The sequence below is a fragment of the Loxodonta africana genome, chromosome 5 (assembly GCF_030014295.1).
Source record: "Loxodonta africana isolate mLoxAfr1 chromosome 5, mLoxAfr1.hap2, whole genome shotgun sequence".
Classification (NCBI taxonomy): Eukaryota; Metazoa; Chordata; class Mammalia; order Proboscidea; family Elephantidae; genus Loxodonta; species Loxodonta africana.
Genome location: NC_087346.1, coordinates 27,755,117 through 27,781,518, shown reverse-complemented (window position 1 = coordinate 27,781,518; position 26,402 = coordinate 27,755,117). Strand labels below are relative to the sequence as shown.

The window sequence follows — 26,402 nt, the reverse complement described above, 5'->3', positions numbered from 1 at the left end:
ATTTTTTAACTGGGCTGTTTTCTTACTAAGTTTTGGAAGCTTTTTTATGTATTCTGGATAAAAGTCTTTTGTCAGTATGTTTAGCAAATAGTTTTTCCCATTGTATGGCTTGTCTTCATTTTCTTAACACGCATCTTTCTAAGTGCAAAAATTTTAAATTTTGATGAAGTCCAATTTATCAATTTTTTGTTTTATGATTCATGCTTTCTTTGTCCTAAGGAACCTTTACCTAACCCATGGTCACAAAGATTTTTTTCTATGTTTTCTTTCAGAATTTTTCTCTCTTATGTTTAGGTCTGCAATCCATTTCAAGTTAATTTTTGTGTATAACGTAAAGGGTCACAGTTCCTTTTTTTTTTTGCCCATACACATATCCAATAGTTCCATGACCATTTGTTGAAAAGGCCAGGAGGGGATACTTTTTTAAATTTTTTGTATTCTGTGACAGTTCTGATAGTCCAAAGGAAAATAATTAAAAACTGAAAGCCTTCACAAGGAGTCCCGGCATGTGTAAGCTCCTGGCTTTGCTCCTCTCTCTTCAAAACTCAAAAGAAAGACTCACTGACCCTTTAAACCTTATTACTCAATGTGGTTCCTGGGCCAACAATACTGGCTTTTATGTTAGAAATGCAGAATCTCAAGGCTCATACCAGATCTACTGAATCAGAACAAGCATTTTTAACAGGATGCCCATGTGCACATTAAAATTTGAAAAGCACTGCTCAGAGAAATTACACCTTCTAGCTACAGGGTGTGGCGTAATGGTTAAGTGCTATGGCTGCTAACCATAGGGTCGGCAGTTCAAATCCTCCAGGCGCTCCTTGGAAACTCTACAGGGCGGTTCTACTCTGTCCTATAGGGTCGCTATGAGTCGACTCGACGGCACTGGGTTGTTTGTTTGTTGTTAGCTACAGGGTAGTAAATCTCCCAAAGTCTGAGGTATGAACAATCCAGGATAACAAGAATAGCTGTAAAAACCAAAATCAAATCTGTTCCCATCAGAGTCGATTCTGGCTCATAGCAACCCAACAGACAGAGCAGAAATGCCCCATAGAGTTTCCAAGGAGTAACTGGTGGATTCAAACTGCCAAGTTTGGTTAGCAGCCAAGCTCTTAACCGCTGCACCACCAGGGCTCCTGAAGAGTTGTACAGGCATTAACACTGGTAGTGTGAACTCTGGCTAGACCTCAGCTGAACAATCTTAGGGTCCTTTCATATCTTATTACCAGTGTGAGGTACAAAATCCTTCATAAATTTGAGTTCACCCAGTAAGTAACTACTGAATCACACATATATATCCCTTATGGACAAATGGTAATTCTCAGAGGCAATGCATTTTAAATCCATGTTGGCAACCTTTCTAATTGCAGTTTTCTGAAACTCTTACCCTATTATTATGCAGTGCGGTGTCAATTCTCCGTTTTTCCATGTTTGCTTCAGACTCTGCCCTCTTGATGCTTAACTTGGGACCCATTACAAACCTATCATTTAAAGGTCAGTACTTAGATATGCCAAGACTGGTAGAAAGTTTGAAATTATATGATTAAAAAAGTGTAAACTCAGGGCTTAGTCAAATTCTTGAGCAAGGTGAACTGAAGAGCATTCTTTTGTAGTCTCTAAATGAGGAAGGGAGGTAGTATGAGTATTTTCCACAGGTCAGATTCTCAGGAGGGGAGGGGGGTTGCTCTATCAGTTATGTTTACAAAGATATCATTATAATACAATATAGTTATTGTGGAAGTTAAGTCCAAAGTATAAAAGAGGGTGAAGGAGGCCTAAATCTGTCTGAGAAAGTGAAGAAAGATTCTAAGGAAGAGATATGTATTCAACTGAGACCTGAGGCTCTTGAGAGAACCTAGTGTATTCGTGAAATAGCAAGGAGCTCAGTATAACTAGTGTAACTTAAATGGGGAAGAATGGCAGATGGGCTTAACAGTCTGGGGTTAGATCATGAAGGGTCCTGCCGGTGATGAGGAGCCAAGACAAATTCTTAGCAGAAGAGCACCATGATTATATTTTTGTGTTAGAAAAAATTGTTAATAGAATGGAAGTTGGATTGAAACAGGAAATAACTAGAGGCTAATTTTTTTTTTTTTTAATTAGGTGCATACTGCAATAGTCCAAGTGAGATGAGTCAGTAGAGAGATGATGATTACTTAAGGGACTAACACAGTGAGAGTAGAGATTAAAAAGAGGGATGAATTTGAGAGATAATTAAAGAGATAAGAGTCAATAAAATTTGACATTAGGGTAGAGGTAGTGAAGGAAAGGTAATATAGAAGATTCAACTGGGTGCCATTATCTGAAACAGAGAACGGAAATGGGCTAGGTTCCAGATGGGGCGGGGAGAGACAGTGTCAGTAATAAGGAGCAGTAAAGGGACAAAAGAGACATATGTCCCAAATGTGAATGCTGCTGCTTAAAAGCACTTGACCTGAAGATATACTACATCTAGGAGTTCTTGGTGCACAGGACAACTGGAAGGTAAGTACATGATGGCAAAGGGGATGCTCAAGGATACATGAGGTGTAGAATTAAACAACAACAGACAAAAATGGAGTGCTGGGTGGGCTTAAAGGGTTCACAGAAGAAGAAAAATATTTTAAGTTCATCCGGCATTTAATTGTTGCAGAACCAGGAGAAAGCAGTATTAGGGAGGCCAAGTAGAGAGTTAGTAGTGCTCTTTGACTTAAAATAGCAGTAGTTTTTTCCCCCTCCCCCTCCAGAAGTTTGATGTACCTAGAGGGCAAGAGGAAACCCTGGCTGGAGTAGCGGTTAAGTGCTACTGCTGTTAACTGAAAGGTCTGCGGTTCAAATCCACTAGGCGCTCCTTGGAAACTCTAGGGGGCAGTTCTACTCTAGCCATGTCTTAAATTTCTCCGTATTTCCTTCAGTGCCTAATTCAGTAAAGGATACACAGTAAATACTCAATAAACTACCATCAGTCTCAAGTACTATCAACTGGTTGTACTTGTTCCTCCTATCAATGTCAAATGTTAGCGGTTTACTTCTAGCGTTCTATTTCTTCAAGTAATCTTTTAGAGATGTTACCTAATCCATTTTTATAATCTATTATGTCCTACCTGTACCAGTTCTGGAATGAGTTCCAAAACTTACCTACTTATTGAGAGATCTCTGAAAGCAATGACTGTGGTGGGTTTTTCTTTTACTGCTTTTCTAAGAAATGATTAAATAAAAATAAAAGCAAACAAAGCTTAGCCCAATTTCCAGTAGTGGCTTGTAACTTAAATTCTTTTCGAAAGCAAGGTAAGGAGGGAAGCACATATTTCTGACCACAATTAACTATTAATCGGGTCAACGCGCACAAAGGTTTCATTTTATTTATGGTCATGAAACAACCAGTTGGGGAATATGTATTCGCGCCAACGGAAGCCATTTAACTGGAAGCGGATAGAAAAGACTCACAGAAGGCTAAAGGGAACTGCGTGCGTATCCGCATGGGGTTTTGACGCCAAAGAGTAACACCACCTAATCTAAGCCCAGTCCTTGACCCGTTCTATCAGTTTGTAGATCCGGGTTTCCGAGCTGAGAAACACCGAATAGAAAACCATGAGCACCGGAATAATCGCCTCCTCCTCGGGAACCAAGCCCTCCTTCCCGCTACACCGGAGAGCCCGATCCCTGGCCACCTTCTCTCCAACAGCTAGGTACCAGCGCCCCGCTCCCGCGTTTGGGGACAGGGTCAAGCTCCTGCTCTCGCGGGATCTCGCGCCTCCGAGTAAGCCAACGGGAGCGCGTTCTCTCTCGAACCCCCGCGGGAATAAACTTCGGCTTCGGAAGGTTCCGAAGGCCGGGAAGTCGCGTGAAGGGGGGGCGTGGCTATCTCCGTCAGCGAGGAGGCGGGACCAGCTCCAAGGAGGCGGGGCGGGCTCGAGGCGACGAGAGGGGTGGGGCTTCAAGGACCTGTTGATCGCAGGTGACACTGCCCTGACTGGCCCCTGAGTGTTGGGGCGTGTGCGCATGCTCCGTGCCCAGGGTCGCGCTCTGGGCGGTGGAGACCGGTCGCCTCTGCTTCAGTTCCCGGTGAGCCTCCGTTACGGTGGCAGCTGTAGGTGTCCCTGCCTGGTGTCGGCGTGAGGCGAAGCTGGGCCAGCGGGAGGTTGCCCTGTGGGAGTGGAAGGCCCGTTTTTCTCTACCTGGATTGCACGCGCCTCACGCTAGGAGGGCAGAGCTCAAGGTAAGTCTGCTAAACCTGCAGCCCCGGGGGGCCTGCCTGGGAGACTCTGGTTCCCTGCCCCAGATCTCGTCTGTCCCCTCACTGCCCCGCGTCCTCCTCCGCCCTCCACCCCGCAGGGCAGACTCCAGGCTCTGGCGTCTGAGGTCACGCAGCCCAGTGGCGGTGTCCGGCCCTGGCCGAGGTGCCTCTGGCTGGGCTGGAAGCGCGCGCGAGCCGAGAGGAGGTCGTGATTTTTCGAAGCCGGAGATGGGGCAGAATTTGAAGTCTTGCTGGGTCGCTTAGTGCGTTGGGGATGTGAATATTACGCTCCCTTGGCGCCTGCTCCTAATTTTCCAAGACAGTGCCTTTCCGAGCGCACAGCTTTTTAAAGGGGTCCGGGACGGTTATGTTTCCCTCCTTAAAGAAGAGGGATAATTTGACTCGTGAGGATCTTTGGGCTGGTGGTTTCTGGGTGGTAATAATGACGTTTCCCTATGTTGTACATAGGGTCGCTGTGAGTCGGAACCGACTCGACGGCACCCAACAACAACAACAGTAATGATGTATAAAGTTAATGTTTAGCTTCTAAACGGCGGCCTATGGGACATTCACCAAACTAAACATTGCTGAACAGGAAGTGCTTGCACAGGTGTAACTGGGAGGGTTTCTAAAGCCTGCAATCTGAGCATGGTCTTAGGTTTTGTTATCCTGCTACAAGGTTTTCTTTATCAATGCGAAGTCTGATTAATGCTTGGGAAATGCACTGCAAGGCTTTGTCTGTCAGACGGCAAAGTTTTCCAAGTGTTTGCTTATCTGGAAAAAAATAAATACATAGTACATTTGTCTCGCAAGTAATTTTCAAGGCTATTTGGGGGGTAGATTTAACGGTAAATTTAGGAAGTTCTTTGTGATTAGGGTCTGAATCGTTTTAAGTTCTATCCTTTTAAAGAAAAGCATTGCAAATTCTCACTATTTAAAAGGAGTAGCAAGTGTTAACACAAAATTCTGATTGAAACGAACTTTTGGCTGCATTCTTATTTTCCATCCTTTTCAGTTCCATGATGAGAACCTTAATCCTGTTAAACAGAAATTAGGGAGGGAAAAAAAAAAAAAGAACAAAACGTATTCTGCGAAAGTAGTGTATGATTTATCTGCCCTTGTCATAAAACCGTTTGGAATAGATAATTTCATTGTAGGTAGGAGTTAATTAGAATTTGAAAAACAAGATTGTTGGCTTTCCTTTACATTTTAGAAACTTAAAATGAGCCCTTTGAAACAATTTAGCTAGATTTGGGATCACTGGTGCTAAACAATGGAAGTGATTTGTTTAAATTTCTTCGTAAATCAAACTCACTGGCAGTTACCTGTATTTTTTTCCTACATTCTAAAAAGTAACAAGAGTAGGCCTTTCCATTACCCTATAAATTTTTTTAAAGTATAGTTTTATAAATGTATATGAATTGTATACATTCATAGAATTTATAAATGTATATGAATTGGATACAGTTCATAGAATTTGATGCTAATAGTCAATTCATTAATACTATTTTCTCTAAAAGATTCAAAACATAGTTTTTAAAAAGATGGGCTGTTTTAATAGGGGGACCAGATTTTTCCACCCAGTTTATTTTTTAAAAAAGAAAAGAAAATCAAAGTACTCTTATGATTTCTGTACATAGTTGGAGCCCTGGTGGTGAGGTGGTTAAGAGCTTGGCTGCTAACCAAAAGGTTAGCAGTTCGAATCTACCAGGTGCTCCTTGGAAACCCTGTGGGCAGTTCTTTTCTGTCCTGTAGGATCTCTGTGAGTTGGGATTGACTTGATGGCAATGAGTTTGTGACTCAAGATCTTTTATATTGCTTAGTCTAAAATAATGTTTATTTTAGTAACTATAGTATCAAGAATTTTGAAACCATGTGGTTTAAAAGTTTGTTTTAGCAAGACAGTTTAAAAATGAAAAGTTTAATCTATTTTAAGATGATCAAAAGCCAAAACCATACATATTTTCCCTGCTGGACCTGTTTGGAATTCACTCACCTACTGGGCTGGAGGGGATATTGTTTTACTCTGCAACTTTGCAAAAATATGTTTGATGTCTTTAAACTGGTGGATAAACAATCCTACAAAGACATTTAGTTACTGAAGTACTTAACAGATAATTGTTTTTTGGTAGTTTTAACTATAAGACATTTTTTAATTATAGAAAGCTGGGTAGCTTGTATATTGTATCGTGTTGCTGTGGTCCTGGAAACTATGCCACAGATACTTCAAATACCAGCAGGATCACCCATAATGGACAGGTTCAAGTTGAAGCTGAAGAAAGGTGAAACAAGTCCACAAAGCATATCCTACCTGAATTTGGAGACTATCTTATGAATAGGTTTCATACCTGACTGAAGATCAAATGAGTTGTGGAATGACATCGAGGACATCATACATAAAAGAAAGCAAAAGGTCATTAAAAAGACAGGAAAGAAAGAAAAGACCAAAATGGATGTTAGAAGAGACTCTGAAACTTGCTTTTAAACGTCTAGTAGCTAAAGCGAAAGGAAAAAATGATCATGTAAAAGAGCTGAACAGAAGATTTCAAAGGGTGGCTCGAGAAGATAAAGTATTATGATGATATGTACAAAGACCTGGAGTTAGAAAACCAAAAGGGAAGAACATGCTTGGCATTTCTCAAACTGAAAGAACTCAAGAAAAATTCAAACCTCGAGTTGCAATAATGAAGAATTCTGTGGGCAAAATAACTGAATGACGTAGGAAGCAGCAAAACAAGATAGAAGGAATACACAGAGTCACTGTACCAAAAAGAACTGGTTGACGTTCAGTTATTTCAGGAGGTAGCATATAATCAAGGTCAGATGGTACTGAAGAAGTCCAGTCTGTGCCGATAGCATTGGCAAAAAGCAAGGCTCCAGAAATATACGGAATACCAATTGAGATGCTTCAACAAACGGATGCAGCACTGGAGGTGCTCCCTCGTCTATGCCAGGAAATTTGAAAGACAGCCACCTGTCCAAGTGACTGGAAGAGATCCATATTTGTGCCCATTCCAGAAAAGGTGATCCAGCTGAATGCAGAAATTATCAAACAATATTATTAATATCACACATAAGTAAAATTTTGCTGAAGATCACTCAAAAACAGTTGCAGCAGTGCATTAACAGGAACTGCCAGAAATTCAAGGAGGATTCATAAGAGGACATGGAATGAGGGATATCACTGCTGATGTCAGATGGATATCGGCTGAAAGGAGAGAATACCAGAAAGTTGTTTATTTGTGTTTTATTGACTGTGCAAGGGCATTTGACTGTGTGGATCATAACAAATTATGGGTAATATTGCAAAGAATGAGAGTTCCAGAACCCTTAATTATGCTCGTGAAAGGTGTGCATCAGGGTTGTATTCTTTCACCATACTTAGTCAATCTGTATGGTTCACAAATAATTCAAGAAGGAGGACTATATGAAGAAGAATGGGGCTCAGGATTGGTGGAAGACCCATTAAATACCCATTATAATAGCTTAAATTTAAAAGACTAACAATAACAATTGTTGGTGAGGATGTGGAGGAATTGTAATTCATATATGACCAGTAGTAATTTAAAATATATGGTCACTTTGAAAAACACTTTGGCAATATCTTATGAAGTTAAACATTCACCAACCATACCCGCTGCCGTCAAGTCGGTTCCGACTCATAGCGACCCCATCACCAACCATACATCCCACCAATTCCACATTATGTTTGCAGAAAAACTTGCATGTGAATGTTCATAGCTGCCTTATTCATAGTAACCCGACACTGGAAACAAGCCAAATACCTATCTCCTTGTAAGTGGATAAACAAATTTTGGTATATCCCTGTAATAGAATATTAGTAATAAAAAGTAGTACATTACTGATTTATGCAGTAATACAGATGAAATTCAAAAGTACTACACTAAGTGAAACAATCCAGACACAAATGATTACACGATTCCGTTTGTGTGAAATTCTAGAAAAGTTAACACTGTTGTGAGAGAAAACAGATTGGTGGTTGCCTGGGGTTGGTTATATTAGTTTTCTATTGTGTAACAAATTACCACACATTTAGCATCCTAAAACAATACCCATTTATTATCTTATATTTGTTAGGTTAGAAATCCAGGTGGGCTCTATTGGGTTCTCTGCTTCGAGTGTCTCACAAAACCAAAGTACTGAATGGGCTGGCTTCTTACCTGGAGACCCTAGAGAATAATCAGCTTTCAAGCTCATCCTGATTGATGGCAAATTCATTGCCTTGTGGTCGTAGGACTGAAGTCCCCATTTCCTTGCTGACTCTCATCTGGGATCTGTTCTCTGCTTCTAAAGACCACCCACATTCTTTCTCAGATTATTCTTCAAAGCAGCAATAGTGCCTCAAGATACGGTAAAACTTGTGAAAGCCTTAACCTGTCTGAGAAGGAAAATTCAAATAGTTTCCACTAATAGTGATAAGACTGCACCCTGTCAAAGGTAGGAAAACTTAGAAGACCCAGAGAAATAAGGCAGTCCCATCAAGTTCCTGCGGTCGCAGGTTTCTCCATATAATGACATGTGAACACTTCTAGGAAGCCTTTCTGCCTGCACGCTGATAGGATGCTGTAATGTGCATACCTCTGATTTTGCGTGTCCACATATTTTGCTCTTTTTTTTCTTTGGACCCCAGCTGCACAGGAAAGTAGTTCAATTATTTCTGACACTGCCCAGTTGTCCAGCCTGTCTTTTATTCCACGTTTTGCCTATTCTTTCATTAATAATCCACATATAGGTTGCTAGTTTTTTGTAACTTCAGACAATGGATATTGCCTTCTTATGGGTTTGTGAAACTCTATGGGGCAGTTCTAGTCTGTCCTATAATGTCGCTATGAGTCAGCATCGACTCCATGGCCGTGGGTTTGGTTTGGTTTTTGGTATGGGTTTGTGCCAAAGGCTCTATACCCTGGGGCAGAATTCTAGGCTTTAAGGTATATGTATTCTTAATTTTACTGAGTGGCACTAGATTTTCCTCCAGAATGACTACCTCATTTTTCGTTCCCACCAACAGGGCCTGAAGGGCTTTGCTCTTGGTTTTATTATTGCCAGTTTGATGGATATAAAGTGATATTATGTTTTAATGTGCAACTTGCTTAAGTTGAAATATCTCTGTAGATTTATTAGCCATTTGAGCTTCTCCTTCTTTGAATTGCCTATACATAGTCTTTGTCTATCTTTCTACTGTATAATTTGTCTTTTTTTTCCTATATGAAGGAGTTCCTTGTATATTCTAGATATTAATCAATTTCTGTGGGTTATAGTTATTGTACCAACCTCTTCCTATCCTTTTTTTTTGGGGGGGGGGGAGTATTCTCTTGCTTATAATTGTAGTCTCTTGAGTTGGACTGATACATTGTTTGTTATTTTCTGATGTATTCAAAATTTTAAATTTTCCTTTAATTAGTATTTTAGCAGCATCCTATAAATTTAATATGTAGGGTTTTGTCATTCAGATGAATGTATTTAATAACATTTCTGGTGTTTTTTTTTTTTCCCTTAACCAAAGGGTTTAGTTTGTTGTTATTCACTTCTAACTCACATTAAAGAATATAGTCTGTATGATGATAATTTGGTAGGGGGGGGTATTTATTGAGGTTTCCTTTGTAGCCTAACATACAGTTGATATTTGCATTTATTCTAGGCTTGTTCTGAAAGAAAGTATTTTCTTTGTTCAGGATACAATCTCTTTTTATTTCTAATTTTCTGTATCTAAGCTTATGTTTTGGAGCCCTGGTGGCACCGTGGTTAAGAGCTGGGTTGCTAACCAATAAGCTGGCAATTAAACCCACTAGCCGCTCTTCAGAAACCCTATGGGGCTGATCTACTCTGTCCTATAGGGTCTCTCTATGAGTTGGAATAGACTTGGTGACAGTGGGTTTGGTTTTTATAAGTTTATGTTTTACAGGTTCATATTCACTTTTAAGTTAATTTTATCTGACCGTAAAATTGCTATGTCAAATTTCTTGGTTTATGCTTGACTGGTATATCTTTTTTGCGTTGTTTTAATTTTTTATTTATGTGCGTATGTATATGCACACACATATAGCTTTACATAATGTGTAGATAGAATTAAAAAACATACTATAGCTTTTTAGTGCAGGCTTTTTTCTACTTTTATTTTCTATCTTTTCTGTCCATCCCCATTCCAATTACATATGTATAGATTTTCCATGCTCAGATGATCATATAAAGCATTTGTCTTTTCACATATAGATTGTTTTTAACAAAATAGGATCATATTAAGCTTCTGCATCTTGCCTTTGTTACTCAAAACACCCTATTATACAGTCATGTCCCTATGGCTGGGCATTCACTTTGTTTCTCTATTTACTACTGATACCTAATATATCTCAATAAAACAGTACTTTTATTGCCATGGGATAGATTTGCAGGATTGGGATTTGGGGGTTGAATTCTGTGTGCTTTTTAATTTTAGTAGTTGTTTCCAGGTTGCTATAATATTGCCCGAAGGGTATAATAGTATAATGACATTTTTTATTAATCAGCAATGAAGAACGTACTTCTTGCTATACCTTCAGTACCTTCAGCTTGCTCTCTTTCCCATACTCAGTTTTCCCTGTTAACATTTTACATTAGTGCACTTGTTACAAGTGATGAATGCATGTTAACATGTTATTATCCATGCAGATTATAATCCATAGTTTACATTAGAGTTCACTCTTTTTGTTGTACAGTTTTACGGGTTTTGACAAATGTATAATGCCATGTATCTGCCATTGTAGTATCAGACAGAATAATTTTACTGCCCTAAAAATCCCCTGTGTTCCACTTATTAATCTCTCTATCCTTCTCCCCTCTGCCCCCATCCTCCGGCAACCACTGATCTTTTTACTATATCTATATTTTTGCTTTTTTGAGAATGTCATGTACTTGGAATCATACCATATGTAGCTTTTTTCAGACCAGCTTCTTTCACCTTCTTTAACTTTCCAACTTATAGAGACCCTATAGGGGAATCGACTTGACAGCAATAGGGTTTTGTTTTTTTTTCTTTCACCTTAAATATGCATTTAAGGTTTAAGTGGTATTCTTTAGCAATTCTTTTGGCTGCTTATGTATCTTTTTTTTTTTTTTTTCTTAATTAGGATTGTGAAGCTTTTGTCCATTGTATTGGTTTTGGATTTATTTGTTTTTATTCTATAGTTGCCTGTTAATGTTTTAAAGTTTTGGAATTTTCATCTTGCTTCCCTTCTGCCTCACATCATGTTTGGATTTTTGAGCTTTCCTGTTTGTCTGAGTTTTTCAGTTTTCAATTTTGTGAAATTCTTAGTCATGTCTAAAAGTATTTACTCTATTTCCTTTTTTTCCTCTCTTTCTGGGAAATCCTGTTAGATATTGGCACTTTTAGATATTTCCACCATGTCTTTTAACGTTTAACAAAAGTTTAAACTTTCCACTTGTTTCTTCTTAATGCTTTATAAGAGAATGTCTTGCTCTAAACTTATTGCTTGTTAATGAGGTCTTCCTTTCTGTTCAATTTGCTAGTTAACCCATCCTTTGACGTTTTCAGTATTTTATATAGGTGTATGTGTGTGTACTCATTATCTTCAATTGGTAGATATTGATTAGGTTTATTTTAAATTCGTGTTCCCTTTGGTCTGTTAATTCTGCTTCCTATGGTAAAGGTTGTTTCAGTTTGTTGCCTTACTTTCATTGTGCTTGTACTCTGCTTTGTCTGGTCACTTTTTTTTTCCTGGGAGTGCAAAGTTGTAAGCTAGTTATATTTACCTAGGGATAAGGGGGAAAGACTAGCCTCTACTTTGTGTTTATTCATAGGATTTCATGGAGTAGAGGTGGTGTTTCTTTATATGATTTCAGGGAGTAGAGGTGGGGGTGGAAGGGCTTGATTTGGGATGATGCAATATGAAGGTTGATTCCAAAAAGGAACTTCCTGTTGCCCTGGCCAGAGGCATGCTCTTCTTCAGGTCTTGCTGTGCTCCGTTTTATCTGTAGCTCATGGGTGAGTACAGAACACATAGGAGCCTTCCTGGTCACCTGTACTTGTTACCACTTCCCAGACCATCAGAGCTCCAGTGCTTTCCTGATGTTATACTCTCCCTCAACCTCCACATGGTGCTTGGTTGGTACCAGAGCTTTCCTGTCTCATTGCATTGTTTGGGCCAGGGCAGTGTGAGGAAGGGAAAGGGACACAACTAGAAAGATCCTTCCCAGGATGTAACACTTGGAACCTTCCATCTCTTGGCTGTCATTTCACTCCTGCTCTTAGAAGCCAGTCACTTTTGGTGTCCCCACATTTTCTCCCTGTGTCTCCCTTTTGCTTCTGTGTAATCTCCAGGGTTGGGTTAGAAGGAGGGAGCCAGGAGCACATACTAGTTTGATATCTTGTGCAGGAATAGAAACTGCAATATTTTATAATTATCTATTTGTGTCTGTTGTTAGTTGCTAGTGAGTTGATTCCAACTCATGGTGACCCCATGTGTACAGAGTAGAACTGCTCCATACAGTTTTCAAGGCTGTGACCTTTTGGACACAGATCGCCAGGCCCATCTTCTGAGGTACCTCTGGGTGGGTTTAAACCACCAACCTTTCAGCTAGTCATTGAGCACTTAACCGTTTGTACCACCTGGGGACTCTAGTTGTGTCTGTATCCCTCATCAAACTGAGCTCCTCAGGGGCAGGGATTGTTTCATATACCTTCACACAGTTCATCATACAGACTTTGTGCCTCATAAAAGGATTCTTCCATTTAAGAAAAAAAAGAAAAAAGAATTTACTACCAATTCAGAGCTCTCTTAATGATGAAAAATATTACTAAATTTATTTAAAAAAATTTTTTTTTAATAAAAGATTTCAGGACCATTTAGATCACTTTAAAACAAAAACCCATTGCTGTTGAGTGAATTCTTATAGTGACCCTATAGGACAGAGTAGAAGTGCCCCAGAGAGTTTTTAATGAGCGGCTGGTGGATTCGGACCTCCGACTTTTTGGTTAGCTAGCTAATCTCTTAAGCACTGCGCCACCAGGGGTCTAGTTTAGAGGAGGTGTTAAAAGAAGAAAACAACTAACGTATGTTGTTGTTCTTGGGTGCTGTTGAATCAGTTCTGACTCATAGTGATGTATGTACAACAGAACGAAACACTACCCGGTCCTGCACCATCCTCACAATTGTTGCTATGCTTGAGCCCATCGTTTCAGCCACTTTTAAATGCCTTCCAACCTGGGGCTCATCTTCCGCACTATATCAGACAGTGTTCCACTGCTATTTATAAGGTTTTCACTGGGCAATTTTTTCGGAAATAGATTGCCAAGTCCTTCTTCCTAGTCTGTTTTATTCTGGAAGCTCTGCTGAAACCTGTCTACCATGGGTGACCCTGCTGGTATTGGAAATACTGGTGGCATAGCTCCCAGCATCCAGCAACAGGCAGGCCACCACAGTACAACCAACTGGCAGCCATAGTAAATGTTTTATAATTCTCAACACACTTAGCCTGTGTAAGATAAGCAGAGCTGTTACAGTTATATCCCTATTTTGTAAGGGAAGAAGCTATGAATCAAAGATGACAAGAGTTTATTTAAGACCAAGCAACTAATACGTGATAAGGCTGGACCTGGAAATGGCCTCCTGAGTTCAGTTCTTTAGGGACTGAGGCTTATTCTTTGCTCCTTAGTACCTCCCCATCTTGAGTATTTGATCAGTGACATTCAACTGACCTATGTATGCCATTCTGCCCCTCATCTTTCTGTGCTGTGAAAATGAAACTCCAGTGACTTACCATTTTATCCAGGGCTTGCTAATCCCTACATGATCTTGTCCCTTTTCCATCTTTTCTCTTCATCCCTGCCCCTTGTTCCCAGCTTTGCTCACATTTCTTGTACCACACTAGGCTTCTTGCTATTCCGCCAGCATACCAGGCACGCTCCAACCTCCGAATCTTTGAAGTTGCCGTTCACAATGCTTGGAATGCCTTTTTCCAGATGGCTTCTCCATCTCCTTCAAGTCTTTGTGCAAAGGTAACCTTTCTTGACTATCCTATTTAAACTTGCAAACCATCCCGCATTATACACACTTTAATCCCCCTTCTTCAATTGGTTTTCTCCTAGCACTTAACACACAACCCTTCTAGTACACTATACAATTTAGTATTCATTGTGTTAGTATTGGCCTTTCCTCACAATAATGCTAGTTCCAGTGCCTGGCACTGTATAAGTGTCAATAAAATGTTTGTTGAATGAGTGAAGGAAGGAGGAAAATTCAGTTGATTTAAAAAAAACTTTGTAATACTTGATTATTTTTAATTAAGAAGTTCAACATTTTTAAAGACCTTTTAACCAGGAGCATGCATTCGTGAATAAAATGGAAATTTACTTTAATTCACTAGAATTTATCAAAGTTTTCTTCAGAGTTGTTATGCGTATCAGTTTACATAAAATCAACTGACTTTCCTAGGAAAATGTTATGATTCTGTATGTAAGATAGATAATAATATAGAGTTCATGTATATGTGTTTGTTTTAATAAACAGCAATTTACGTGTTGATTCCTAAGGTATAATTAATTTTAGTTTTTTGTAAAATGCTTTTCCTATGAAACATCATTTGAACATTGCAAGTTTGAGATAGGTAGTGATTGATGTTATATTGAAATTTTTGAAAATTTTTCGATGATGAAATTTGTTTTAATTTTCATATTTGAAAACTTTATTAGTAATAATCCTTTTTATTTATTAGCTACAATTCTTTATTCAATATGTGTGTTCAAATAGTAAAGTAGGAATTTTCATGATTAGTCTTTTTTTAAACATTTCTTTTTTTCTCTTGTAGAGTTGCTTTGAGCTCACATTGTTATGAAATGTGGAGTCATCTTTGATAACTTCGCCTGGGAAAGAAAGTCTTTTTTCTTACTAAAAAAACAACAACAAGAAAAGTAAATAAGCAGAGGAATCATGCTAACTGCCAACTCTACATTTTTGGTATCATCTATTTTTTAACCCATCAATACAAATGCCTTTAAAGAAGATGATTTGTCCATCAACACTACTCTTAACAACATTTTAAAAATCATCCATCTTAAACTGTACAGCTCTCGTAAAATTTAACGCATATAAAAATCTTTAAGGCCTTGTTTAAGTTAGCTTTTTTTTTTTTAAGCTGTCAGACTTTTAACATTTATATACTCTATTTTTACTTTAAAAAATCCTCATAAAAATTTGTAGTATCAGGAAAGATATGGACTTGGAAACTGGTGTTATTATAATAGACTGTGCTGAATTTAAGTGGACAATTCAAGATACCCATTTTTTCATCAGAAATATCACATAAGTATACAAGTCAAAGCTTTAATGCCAACAAATTTGCGTGAAAATGGCGTGGGTGAAATTCTTACGGAAACCTGGTGGCAATCTCGGAAAAGTTTATCAACCTGGGAGCATGCTATCTCTAGCCCCTACCAAAGGCTTATTAAATGAACCAGGACAAAACAGCTGCTTTCTTAATAGTGCTGTACAGGTGAGACCATTAATGACTTGTTAAATTTTTAAAACTTTTTTTAAATATCACTTTTAATGGTAACAAAAATATTTTGACTGGGTATTTTGCTTTTTGTAAGAAATGGAAATGGTCTTTTCAACAGAAAGGTATATTTCTGATATAAAAAAATAGTTTTATTTTAAGATGTTTGCTTAGTAAATTAAGAATACTTATTTAAAGCACCGAAATTCTAAGAAGTACTAAGAGTATTTGTGCCAATGCAGTTATCACTCGATTTGTAGGAATTTTTATTTAATTTTGAAGGCTTGTGAATAGTGAGGAAAGCTACAATCCAGAAAATGTAATCAGTAATGTTAAAATGTGTCCGTGTGTTATAGAATACTTGAGGTGTTTTATATTCTTCACTCTTTTAGCACCCCCTTTTTTTTTTTATCAGTAGCTATTAATTTCTTGTTTATCTTTTACATTGGTTTGTGATTGGGTTTTATGCTATTATATATAAAGAAAAATATTTGTCCCAGTAACTGGATAACTTTAAAACATGCAGTTGGAATTGGTTTTCTATGTAGTATTTGTGTGAATTGTACCCATTCTTGGCTTTCTAGAGAATACCTATGTGCATTTGCCAGATGGGTGGCCAGAGCTAGGCAAAAAGCCTGTGAAAACATAAGAAAGATAACTGAATCATGCTCAGCTCAAACATATAATTTTCATTTAATTATGAAGCAATTTTAGGTCAAAAGTTTAGAATAGCAACAATAGCGGAGTATGTATTGAAAAAAGTTTTTCCTAACTTTTCATAATTTGATTTGCTAGGTCCCTGGTGCCCTGGTGAAACAGTGGTTAACAGCTCAGCTGCTAACCAGAATTCACAGTTCGAATGCACCAGCTGCTTCTTGGAAACCCTGTGGGGCTGTTCTCCTCTGTCCTGTAGGGTGGCTATAAGTCAGAATCAACTTGACAGCAACTTTCTTTTTTTTGGTTTTGGTTCATTAATATACATTATGTATTATTTTGAAGTTTATAATAAAAAAGCAATTTCAAGGCTTTTTTTCAAATTTCACAGAAGAATCATGATCACCCCATTACCACAGACATGCCCAAAATTTAAGTGTACTAAGTTTTCATAAATTAATTTTTTTTACTAGGTTGATTTAATTTTGTCTTTATCATAATATATTAGATTTTGTAATTAGACTACAATATTGAATTATATGAATGGTGGAGGATTGAGATGAACTAGTGTGCATTGGCTTCTATGTATATATGTAGTTTTTTTTTTAAATCTGAAAAAAAATGTTGCCATTGAGTCAGTTCCTACTCACGTCAACCCCATGTGTGTCAGTTTGGAACTACACTCCATAAGATTTTCAGTGGCCGGTTTTTCAGAAGTAAATCTATCATGATGCCTTTCTTCTGAGGTGTTTGTGTAGACTTAAACTTCCAACCTTTTGGTTAGCAGCCAAGTTTATTAGCATTTTGCATCACTCAGGGACTTCTCAGCTAACCTACTCCCCCTCCCCCCTTTTTTTTTCCAAAAGAGAACCAGTGTAGAATAGAACCCCAACAGATAAAGTAAAAAAAAAAAGCAAAACAAAACAAAAAACAAGCTGCTTGGGTTGAAATGAAAATATGGAGTTTTTTAACCTTCTCAGTTCTCAAACTCACCCCCACTCCCCATTGTGGGTCTTAAGTTACTTCTGTGGAATCATAATTTGGACACCTTGAAGTTTAATCTATTTTGTTTCAATCCTTTTTGAAATTCTTTTAACGATTGTGTACTAATCAACTCTTCTACCTTAGATAAATAGCCTGTCATATGTACAGTATAGTTAGCAATTTCATATGTACAATATGTATAGCAGTTCCAGATTTTGTAGGATCTCATTTCGTTCAGACCGTTGACTGTACAGAGATGAGGAAGATCTAAAATATTAGAATCTTTTCTGTTGACCCTAGAATATATCTAAAAATAATGTATTTAAAGTAAATCACTTTTTGCATATTTTCTAACTATTGTTCTTTTTCTTCCCTAAAAACAATTGAGCGAAAAATACTGGTTAATAGAAGTTGAGCTTGTGACTTTTCCAAGTTAGTTTGCTTGATAAAAATACACATCTGGAATGTGTCAGGGGTTCAGACATCTGACTGAGACCTATGTTCTCAGTTGCCCTCTACCTTGGACAGATGTCAGACTTGGAAGTTCTTTAACCCACTCAGGGAAAGAGAAGCAATCGATAGTAGAATAATATTGATTCTAACTCACCTTGACCATTGATAACAGTCACTGTTCTGTCCTGGCTCAAAAATCCCACTGGCATTCATTGCTGTGTGAAATGCAGGAAAGTAATTTCCTGGATGGCACTGAATATGGGGAAATGTTGTGCATCAAAAGTCCTAAAATTAAACACTTCATAAGGCTATGAGAAAAAGGGCTTCCATCATTTCAGATGCTTCCATGTGGTACCAGCTTTTTTTTTACTTTTATATTTTTCTCTCTTTCTGTCCTTTTCTGTATCTCCCTTTTTACTTTCCTCAATCTTATGTAGTCTTCACTTTTGTAAAAGTATAGTTCACCAGTATCCAAAATACTATATGTAGTTGGGGGAAATGAAAAGCATGTTATAACAGGAAATTTTGAGAAAGGAAACCTATATGGTAAAGAAAATGAAGTGTCCCTATGATAATTTCTTTAAAAATGAATATTCCACTGACCTTTACTAAGATTATTTGTATTTAGCTACATAGTTACAATTTCTGGTGCTCTTTATTCCTTTATTCTAGGTTTCCATCATTTTCCTTCTGCTTGAAGGATTTCTTTTAACATTGCTTATAGTACAGGTCTATCGGCACTGGATAAATTCTTCCAGTTTTTGCTTGTCTGAAAAAAAAATCTATTTCATTTTTGTTTTTGGAAGATATTTTCACAAATAATTCTGGGTTGACAGTTTGTCTTTTTCAGTACTTCGAAGATTTTACTCTACTATCTTGCATTATTTCTGATGAGAAATCTACTGTCATTCTTATCCTTGTTCCTCTGTTTGTAATTTGTGTGTGTGTTTTCCCCTCTACCTGCTTTTAGAATTTTTCTCTTTATCACTGGTTTAAAGCAATTTGGTTATGATGTACCTTGACATAGTTTTCTCCATGTCTCTTATGCTTCAGGTTTGTTGAACTTCTTGTAGCTGTGGGCTTCTAGTTAGTATAAATCAAATTTGGAAAATTTTTAACAGTATTTCCTCAAGTATTTTTTCTGCCTCTCCCCTCCTTTGGGAACTCCAGTTACACATATATTTAGTTGCCTAAAGTTGTTTCACAGCTCATTGATTGTCTGTTCATTTTCTTTTTCATTCTTTTTTTCTCTTGGTGTTTCATTTTATAGTTTCCATGGCTATATCTTCAAGTTCACTAATCTTCTGCAGTGTTTTGTCTGCTGCTAATACCGTTCAGTGTAGTTATCATCTCAAACATTGTAGTTTTCACCTTTAGAAGTCTGATTTGTGTCTTTTAAAAATTTTTTTCTCCTGCTCTTTTTTTGTTAGCTGTTTGCTTGGTACATTTTTTCCATCTTTTGATTTTTAATAAGTTTACGTCTTTGTTTCTAAGGTATGTCTCTTGTACACAGCATACTGATAGATACTGTTTTTTAATCCATTCTGGCATTGCCTCTTTATGGGTGCATTTAGGCCATTTACATTCAGTATAATTTTTTTTTTTTTTTTTTTTTTTTATAATTATTGATAGGTGTGAGTTTATTGCTCTCATTTTGTAGGGCTTTTTTTGTGGTGCTGATGTTTTCTTTGTTCCTCTTACCCATGCTGAATTCAAAGTGTTTGTAGATTTTTTTTTTTTCATTTTCTTTTCTTTTTGTTTTTACTGAGACTTTGTTTTTCTTCTTTATTTTGATGAGTAGGTTTGTTAACTATCTTTGTGGTTACCTTGCAGGTTACCCTTATCTTCCTAAGTTTGAACTAGTCTTTTATTACTTGGTATTTCCTGGTCTTCCTCTCCATTAGAAAGTTCTATATCTACACCATTTATTCCCCCCTTTTTTTGTTCTGACATTGTTGTCATCTACAGATTAACCTCTCTGGTTCCCTGTTGTAAATCTTTTAGTTTTGCTTAATCCTTGAAAGTTCATTTCCTAGGTATCTGGTATCTGGGTGGTGCAGTCCTGTGTCCTAGATTCAGGCTGTCGTCTGATGTTGTTTGTTCTCAGACTGAAGGACTCTCTTTAGTAATTGTTCTAAGTTTGGTTTGGTTTTTACATATTTCCTTAATTTCTGTTTATCTGGAAATGATCTAATTTCATCATCATGTTTGAATGAGATTTTTGCAGGATATATTATCCTTGGTTGGCAAATTTTGTCTTTAAAGGTTTTATATCTGTCATCCCATTGCCTTCTTGCCTGCATGGTTTCTACTGAGTAATCAGAGCTTAGTCTTATTGTTTCCCCTCTGTATGTGACTTTTTTTTTTTTAAGTTGCTGTCAGGATTCTTTCTTTGTCTTTAGTTTTAGCACGTGTCATTATGATATGGCGTGGTGATTTTCTTTTGGGGGTCTATCCTATATGGGGTTCATTTGAGCTTCTTTAGATGGTTAGGTTTTCATCTTTCATGATATTAGGGAAGTTTTCTGTCAGCAATTCTTCAGTGATACTCTCTATGTTTTTGTTTTCTCCTCTTGTTCTGGAACTCTGATCACTCGAAACTTTTGCTTTTGATTGAATCCCACATAATTCTCAGGGTTTCTTCATTTTTCTTTGTTCTTTTTTCTGATTTTTCCTCAAAGTGGTATCCAGGTATTTGTCCTCAATTTTGTTAAACCTATGTTCCATTGTTTGAAACCTGCTTCTCAGACCTTCTATAATACTGTCCATTTCTGAAATCTTGTTGTTTATTTTTTGGATTTCTAATTCCTTTCTGTATGATTTCTAGTTGTGAATTTATTTAAATTTTTTGTTCGTGTATTATTTTCCTGAATTCTTCCATTGTTTTGTGTGTTCTGTGATTCTGTCTGCCTTTTCTATGATTTTGTCTATTTTTTCCTCTTTTTTGTCTGCTTTGTCCTTCAACCCTTGGATAGCTCTGAATATTAGAGATTTGAATTCCCTGTCATGTATTTCCAATGCCTTTTCTTCTACTGAAAAACCATCTGGTGTTTTATTTTGAACACATACTGGAACCATCCTGACCTGTGTTTAATGTTTCGATATTGTTTGCTATCTTTGGGACATTCAGTAGTAATTTTCTTCATTTATTGATTGTAGATTTGCTTTTTTTGTTTGTTTTATGTGGCTATGTCTGAGTAGGTGGGTTGTGCGTTCTTTGTTGTTTGCTTGTCTGGGGGCATGATACTTCTCACCACATTGTCCAATGAGCAGGCCCAGTCATTCAGCTATGGTGCAGCAGGGCAGGTCCAGCTGAAGGGGAGGAGATGGAATGAGTTGTTCATGGCACGTACTGCGGCTGACAGGGTGGGGCTTGGGATCAGTACAGGACAGGTTCCAGTAGACCATGCTGGTGCTGCTCGGGGGTGCAGTGTTCAGCGCATGGTGCAGATAGGCAGGAGGGAGGGGAGAGGTTGTGATGTATGGATGTAAGTGATTATGGGAAAGAAGAGAAAGAGGAGAGATAAACAGGAGCAAAAAAAAAAAGTGCTGAGGGAGCCTGCCGTTGGAGTGGTGCAGACCTGGGGGAGCCGTGTGCTGGTGGCTTTCTAGCCAGGTAGTGAGACACAGCCTGTCAAGAATGGACAGATATGGCACATGCAGGTAGATGGGTGGGAGAACAGAATGGAAGGAAGAGATAGGAAACTAGACTAAAAAAGAGAGAGAGAAGGTACATGTGGCTGGGTGGTCAGGAGAAAGGGATGGAAGGAATGTAGAGTGAGAAAAGAAACCGAGAGGAAAAAAAAAAATTCCTCAAGGGAGCCCACTAGAAGCTGGTCCCTAGTCGAGCGGCTCTGCACAGTCCCTCCCAAAGGAGCGGAGATGGCACACAGCTCCAGGTGTTTACAAAGGTAAGAAAGGAAGGTATAGAGAGACAAGAAACTAAGAAAAAAAAAGAAGAAAGAAAAGAAAAACGCCCCAAGGTTGGCCACTGGTCCTCAGCTGAGTGGTACTGCACAGCCTGTCAAGAAGGATCAAGCGTGGCGCACAGTGTCAGGTGTTCAGGAGTGGGGCACAGAAGGAAGTTAGAGACAAGAAACTGAGGAAAAAAGAAGAAAAAAAAATGCCCCAAGGGAGTTCACTGAAAGTGGGTCCCCAGCCTAGCGGCACTGTACAGCCCATCAAGAAGGAGTGGAGATGGCACATAGCACCAGGTGTTCAGGAAAAGAGTAAGGAAGGAAGGTTGAGAGAGACAAGAAATTGAAAAAAGAAGAGAGAGAAAAAAGATACCCAGAGGGTGCCCACTGGTGTGGTGGCATGGACTGGGAAAGTGGGTCCCCAACCGTGTGGCACTGCATAGCCTGTCTAGAAGCAGCAGAGATGGCACACGTCACCAGGTGTTCAGGAGAAAAGAAGGGAAGGATGGTAAAGAGAGACTGGAAATCTAGAAAAGGAAAGAATCCCCAATGGAGCCCACTGGCTTGGCTGTGTGGACTGGGGAAGTGGCTTCCAAGCTGCATGGCACTGCACAGCCTGTCTAGGAGGGGTGGGCTGGCATACAGTGCAAGGTATTCAGGAGACAGGAAAAGAAAGAAAGTAGATAGAGATGAGAAACTGAGAAATGAAGAAAAACAAAAAGGAAAAAAGAAATGCCCTCAGGGATCCCACCATCGACCAGAGAAGTGGCTTCCAGGCCTCAGGGCACAGCTCATCTAGAAGTTGCAGAGATGGCACACAGCGCCAGGTATTCAGGAGACAGTAAAAGAAAAAGATGAGAAACTGAGAAGTGAAAAACAGAAAGGGAAAAAGAAAAAAAGGAATGCCCCTAGGGATCCCACCAGCATGGTGGTGCAGACCGAGGAAGTGGCTCCCAAGCCATGTGGTACAGCCTGTCTAGAAGGGGTGGAGATGGCACACAGCACTAGGTATTAAGGAGACAGGAAAAGAAGGTAAGTGGAGGGAGACCAGAAACGCAGAAAAACAAAAAGAAAAAAAAATAGTAAAATGGCCCCAGGAATCCCACTGGCATGACGACGTGGACCAGGGAAGTGGTTTCCCAGTCGAGAGGCACTTCACAGCCTATCAAGAAGCGGAGATGGTACACAGAGCCAGGTGTTCGAGAGAAAGGAAGGGGCAGAGGTGAGAGGGAAGAAGCCAAATGAAGCAACAGCAACACAGAAAATGGTACCGAGGGAGCTGGCCGGTGTGGGCGGGTGAATCTAGGTGACATAAAGTTGGTGACTCCTCCACCAAGCAACTGCAGCCTGCTGGAAAGCAACAGAGGCCAAGCAGAGGGAAAAAAGGTGGGGGGTGGGAGAATGTGTATCACTGGTTATTGGGTGCTCTGTCTCCTGCTGGGAGCTCCGTGAAGTTGCTTTCCCTAACTCCCTGTCTGCCGAGCTCCGACCGGAGTCCAAGATGGCGAATCCCTGCTGCGTTAGCTAATAGGGGACCTCCAGGCCCTATCTCTCCTTGCTCTCTGTTCTCTGTCAGTTTCTTATTCCATTGGTTGAGTTATCTCTTCATGTGATGCTTAAGTTTCCAGGATTGACATTTGTCTCTGTTTTACTTTGTTTTTTTGGTCTTTGCTGTGGTGGGACAGTGTGGTGCTTTTGTCTATAGCACCATGTTGGCTGCACCTCTCTGTTTGTTCTAATATAATAATAACAACAAAAGGTTGAAGGTTTGAGTTCTACCCAGAGGCACCTTGAAAGAAAGGCCCGGCAGTCTACTGAAAAGTTAGCCATTGCAAATACTGTGAAGCATAGTTCTGTTCTGACACACATGAGTCGCCCTAAGTCAGAATCAACTTGATAGCAACTGGTTTTGTATAAGGCAGGCACTATTATTATTTCCATCGTATTGTCAGGTGTTTCAGAATGATTTTTAGTACAGTAGTGATGTATCTCAACAAAAGCAATCTGTTTTGTTTTATTAGTAGGAGATGATAATTTGAGCAAATGTATTCTGGGTATATCTTAATTACTGCTTCTTACCTTGCTTTATCCCCATTACCACATGAGGTGATGTGCCCCCTTTCTCATTTAGTATTCAGTGACCACACAGGCCTCTGCTCACCCTTTATTCTTACCACAACACATTGACCCCTATTTAGTACACACTGGTTGTAAACTCCAGTTCTATTTCCTTCCTAAATTTCAGTTTGTCCAAGTATCTATAATCACTTCCTCTTTCACTTCTCTGCCAAGTCCTTTATTTAGTATTCTTTGTTTCCTATTCATATCAAATCATTACCTGAGTAGTTAACTTTTTCCTACTTTATGTTTTTTTGTGTCTATCATGGCTTTTATATATGAATCAATGAGAATATCTTCTGATTCTATTTCTTAAATCATCGTATGTACATAAACATATATATACATATTTGTGTGTATGTATGTATACATATATGTGTATACACACATATATATAGCAGTTTAGTTTTATACTTGCTATTATTTTTGTTGTTGTTAGCTGCTGTTGAGTCGGCCGCTGGCTCACAGTGACCTCGTGTTACTGAGTGGAACTGCTCCATGAGCTTTTTTTCGCTGTGACCTTTAAGGAGGCAGTTTGCCAGGTCTTTTCCTTAGAGCCACCAGGTGGATTCAAACTGCTAACCTTAAGGTTAGCAGCTGATGGCAAACAGCTTGTACCACCCAGACTCCTTGCTATTATATTTAGTGGTGGTGTATGTCTGATTATACACAAGTGATTAAAAGAAGTTAGTTACTAACCTTCTGAGATTTTTAAAATGTCTAAATCTAATTCCTCTGTCACAGTAAGAAAAATCTTATTGTGTTTCTTTTTTCTTCCTATCTCACTGATTCTTAGGTTTTGTGGCAATTAGACATATTCCGACGAAGCTTGCGGATTTTAACTGGACATGTTTGTCAGGGAGATGCCTGCATATTTTGTGCGTTGAAGGTAACTTAATAGTTCTGAACAAATATTACCAACTGTTTCTCTAAAAATTTGATTGTTATATTTAGTAAGTTTATTTGTAATTAAAGTTTATCATTCAGTGGTTTATAGTTTTGAAGATTAATTCTTAAAATGACTTACTCAGGGTTATGTTTTCCATTTTTATATAAGGGCAGTTAATATTTTAAATAGAATAAAATTATTTGGAACACTACATTTTTTTATTAACTTGAAATGGTTTTATTCACTCAATAATTGTTTGTTGAGCTCCTACTGCGCTCTGGGCACTGGTGTGGTCACTGAGGATACAGCACTCTGTAGTAAGTAATGAGGAACAAAACTGATAAAAATCTCTGCTCTCATGGAGTTTATATTCTTATAGAGAAGACAAGAAGTAAGCAAAGTACGTAGTATGTTAGGTGGTATTAAGTGCTAAGGAGCAAAAATAAATCAAAGAGGCAGAGGGCGTTGAGTGGCTAGGAAAACCTCACTGAGAAAATGACATTTGAGTCAAGACCTGAAAAAGATGTTGCAGTGAACTGTAAGGCAGCATTCTGGGGAGGCAGAGAGAGGAACAGCAGCTACAAAGGCTCATGGGGTGGGAGCGTGCATGACATTTTCAAGGAACTCAAAGGAATCCTGGGTGGCAGAAGCATTGCGGGCACAGGGGAGAATGGTAGGAGATGAGATCAGAGAGGTAATGGGAGTTTGTGGTGCCTTTAAAACATGTCTGTAAATACTTTGTACTCTGCATATCAAAAGGACTCTAGCTCTCTCCTTTTGAGCATGAGCCAGCCTTCATGACATGCTTCCAACAAAAAGAATGTGACAGAAACAATGCTGTGAGACATCTGAGGTTGGGATAGTTTAGAAAAGATTATACAGCTTCCACCTGACTCTTGGAAGTGAGCCCCCATGCTGTCGGGAAACGAAGCAGCCATGCGGAAAGGCTGGAAAGGGTGCATGTACACACGTTCTGGTCACAGCTGCAGCAGAGGTTCCAGCATCAACAGCCAGCATCAGCTTTCCTCTGACATGAGTGAGAGACCTTCAGAGATTTCAGGTCTAAGCCTTCAAACTGCCTCAAATGATACCTAATGGAGCAAAGATGAGCTGAAGTAAATAACTGGAATGGGGCGTAGATTGCAAAGACCTTGGCTGTTTCTGAGTGATTTAGAAAGTCAGGAGATTGTTTTCAGTGTAGGAGTGACAAAATCTTTCTTATGTTTTGACTCCTCTGTTGAGAATAAATGGATGGAAGACTAAGGGAGATACAGGGAGTCCAGTATATATTAGCAACTCGTTTGGTCATTGAAATCTTTGGCAAGAATTGTTTAAATTAAACTTTTAAGATCACATAAGATTACGAATTTAATATTTTATCAGTGTGTTTTAGAGATAAATATTACATTCTTAGATATTCTTAATTTAAACACATACACCAGAGACACAAAAGGAAAAACAAAGCCATATGCGTGCCTTAACTTCCTGATATTTTTGAAAGGATTGTGTGAATAAATCACCAAAGGAGGCAATTTTTTATCCTTTTTTTTTTTAGAATGTAGCAAAATTGGGTTATTGTTAGAAGATTAAGAATTAATTTAGGTCAAATTACACTAATGTTTTATTTACTCTGCAGAAATTCTGAAATGTTTTGACCAACTGT

General features: G+C 38.6%; 1 protein-coding gene across 1 annotated transcript in view; it reads left to right on the top strand.

Moving 5' to 3' along the window:
• The first annotated feature begins 4,083 nt into the window (after positions 1–4,083).
• USP53 (ubiquitin specific peptidase 53) overlaps positions 4,084–26,402 on the top strand; it is a 66,720-nt gene continuing 44,401 nt past the window's right edge. The window contains exons 1-3 of the mRNA XM_010590521.3: positions 4,084–4,198; positions 15,038–15,721; positions 24,647–24,739. Of these exons, the coding sequence (XP_010588823.1) occupies positions 15,578–15,721; positions 24,647–24,739 (237 nt within the window). The 5' untranslated portion in view covers positions 4,084–4,198; positions 15,038–15,577. The remainder of the gene's footprint in view (positions 4,199–15,037; positions 15,722–24,646; positions 24,740–26,402) is intronic.